This window comes from Gregarina niphandrodes, assembly GCF_000223845.1.
Source record: "Gregarina niphandrodes unplaced genomic scaffold scaffold00004, whole genome shotgun sequence".
NCBI lineage: Eukaryota > Apicomplexa > Conoidasida > Eugregarinorida > Gregarinidae > Gregarina > Gregarina niphandrodes.
In genome coordinates, this window is record NW_011645775.1 from 341,396 (window position 1) to 342,896 (window position 1,501).

Here is a 1,501-nt window from a genome sequence, read left to right on the forward strand (position 1 = left end):
GCAACTGCCACGGAAGCAACTGCCACGGAAGCAACTGGTGTGGGCACAGCCGGTGTGGGCACAGCCGGTGTGGGCACAGCCGGTGTGGGCACAGCCGGTGTGGGCACAGCCGGTGAAGGCACAGCCGGTGAAGGCACAGCCGGTGAAGGCACAGCCGGTGAAGGCACAGCCGGTGAAGGCCCAGGTTTCGATCGAGACACAGAATCTGGCATGGAGTATGAACATAGCAGCGGCGTAGAGGCAGTGGCGGCTCTGCTGAATCAGGTCGTGCACCAAGACTCGGACTCGGAGGATGGTACCCCCACCTTCCCGTGGCCGTCGTGGCTTGTTGATGCCTTCAAGGCGAATGAGAACTCTCCTTCCAGCTTGGACGGATCCAGTGAGCAGCCAAACGGTCGACTATCTCCATCATCGCCTGCTTTCATTCTCCCTTCCTTCAAAAAGACAACTACCGGTTACCTACGCATGTTCGGTGTCTACGGCGACTCGGACGAGGACGAAACCGGACCCCCCTTGCGCAAGGAATCCCGAACGGAAGTGATTCACCAACATGTTATCGGGCAAGAAGAGGATATTGACCACCATGTTATCGGGCATGATGATGATGATGAGAAGGTGGACAAATTACAAGGCCTGAAGAAAAACCCTTCATTCGGTTTGTCTGGATTATTAAAGAAAATTGCGGTTCATGTTTCCAATTTGTATGGAGGAGACGAGGATCCAGACATGCGAACAAAGACAGCTATAGATGAATTTTTTCAGGAGTTTAGGACGATCCTGGAGAGCACGAATTACGGAGAGGAGTTGGAAGAATATGGTTGGACAGCATTAAGGATTAGGGTTGAGGTTCTGGAGCGTGTGATGGAGGAGTACAAACAGTTATTGATCGGCAAGATCAAGAAAATGGAGCAGGGTCGGGACACTAGTGTGTCCCTGAAGGACCAGGAAGCGGCCGCCTTCCTATACAGCCGGTTCACCAAGATGTCGGAGTCGGACAAGCTGTACGTGCCTGGTCGTATAATTCAAATAATTCCTATCGAACACTTCGTCGGTAGCGATCCACTGTGGTCTGTTGGGCCAACCACTCAGTCTAAAAGTCCCTCTTCCCCCACTCTATCTTCCTACAGAACGAACACCGCCGTCCACCCCATCGCAAATGATTGCCCTCCCGATGCCTCCATTAAGGCCCAGATGTGGTGCCTCCTGTCTCAACCGGGGGCCACCCTTCCTTCACAAGTTTTCATAGACGCAACAGGATGCCGCCTGGACTGGTTCGAACCGGTCTTCTTCCCGAGCTCCATAGAAGATCATTCTCCAGCATCCTATAGTAAGGGACTGGCGCCTGACGCTTAGAACTCAGAGATTTCGGGACATAGAGCTCAGCTCGCCACTGGTTCTAACTATGTGCAATCCAACTATACCGATATACGCAATCGTTCGATGCAATCGTTCGATACAATCGTTCGATGCAATCGTTCGACACAATCGTTCGATGCAATCG

The 1,501-nt window shown here is 52.7% G+C and overlaps 1 protein-coding gene across 1 annotated transcript; it reads left to right on the forward strand.

Moving 5' to 3' along the window:
• Positions 1-210: 210 nt before the first annotated feature.
• GNI_032980 (hypothetical protein) lies at positions 211-1,353 on the forward strand (the record flags this gene model as incomplete). The annotated part of the gene is made up of 1 exon (XM_011130904.1): positions 211-1,353. One exon carries the CDS (start codon positions 211-213, stop codon positions 1,351-1,353), a length of 1,143 nt encoding a protein of 380 aa, XP_011129206.1.
• Positions 1,354-1,501: the final 148 nt, after the last annotated feature.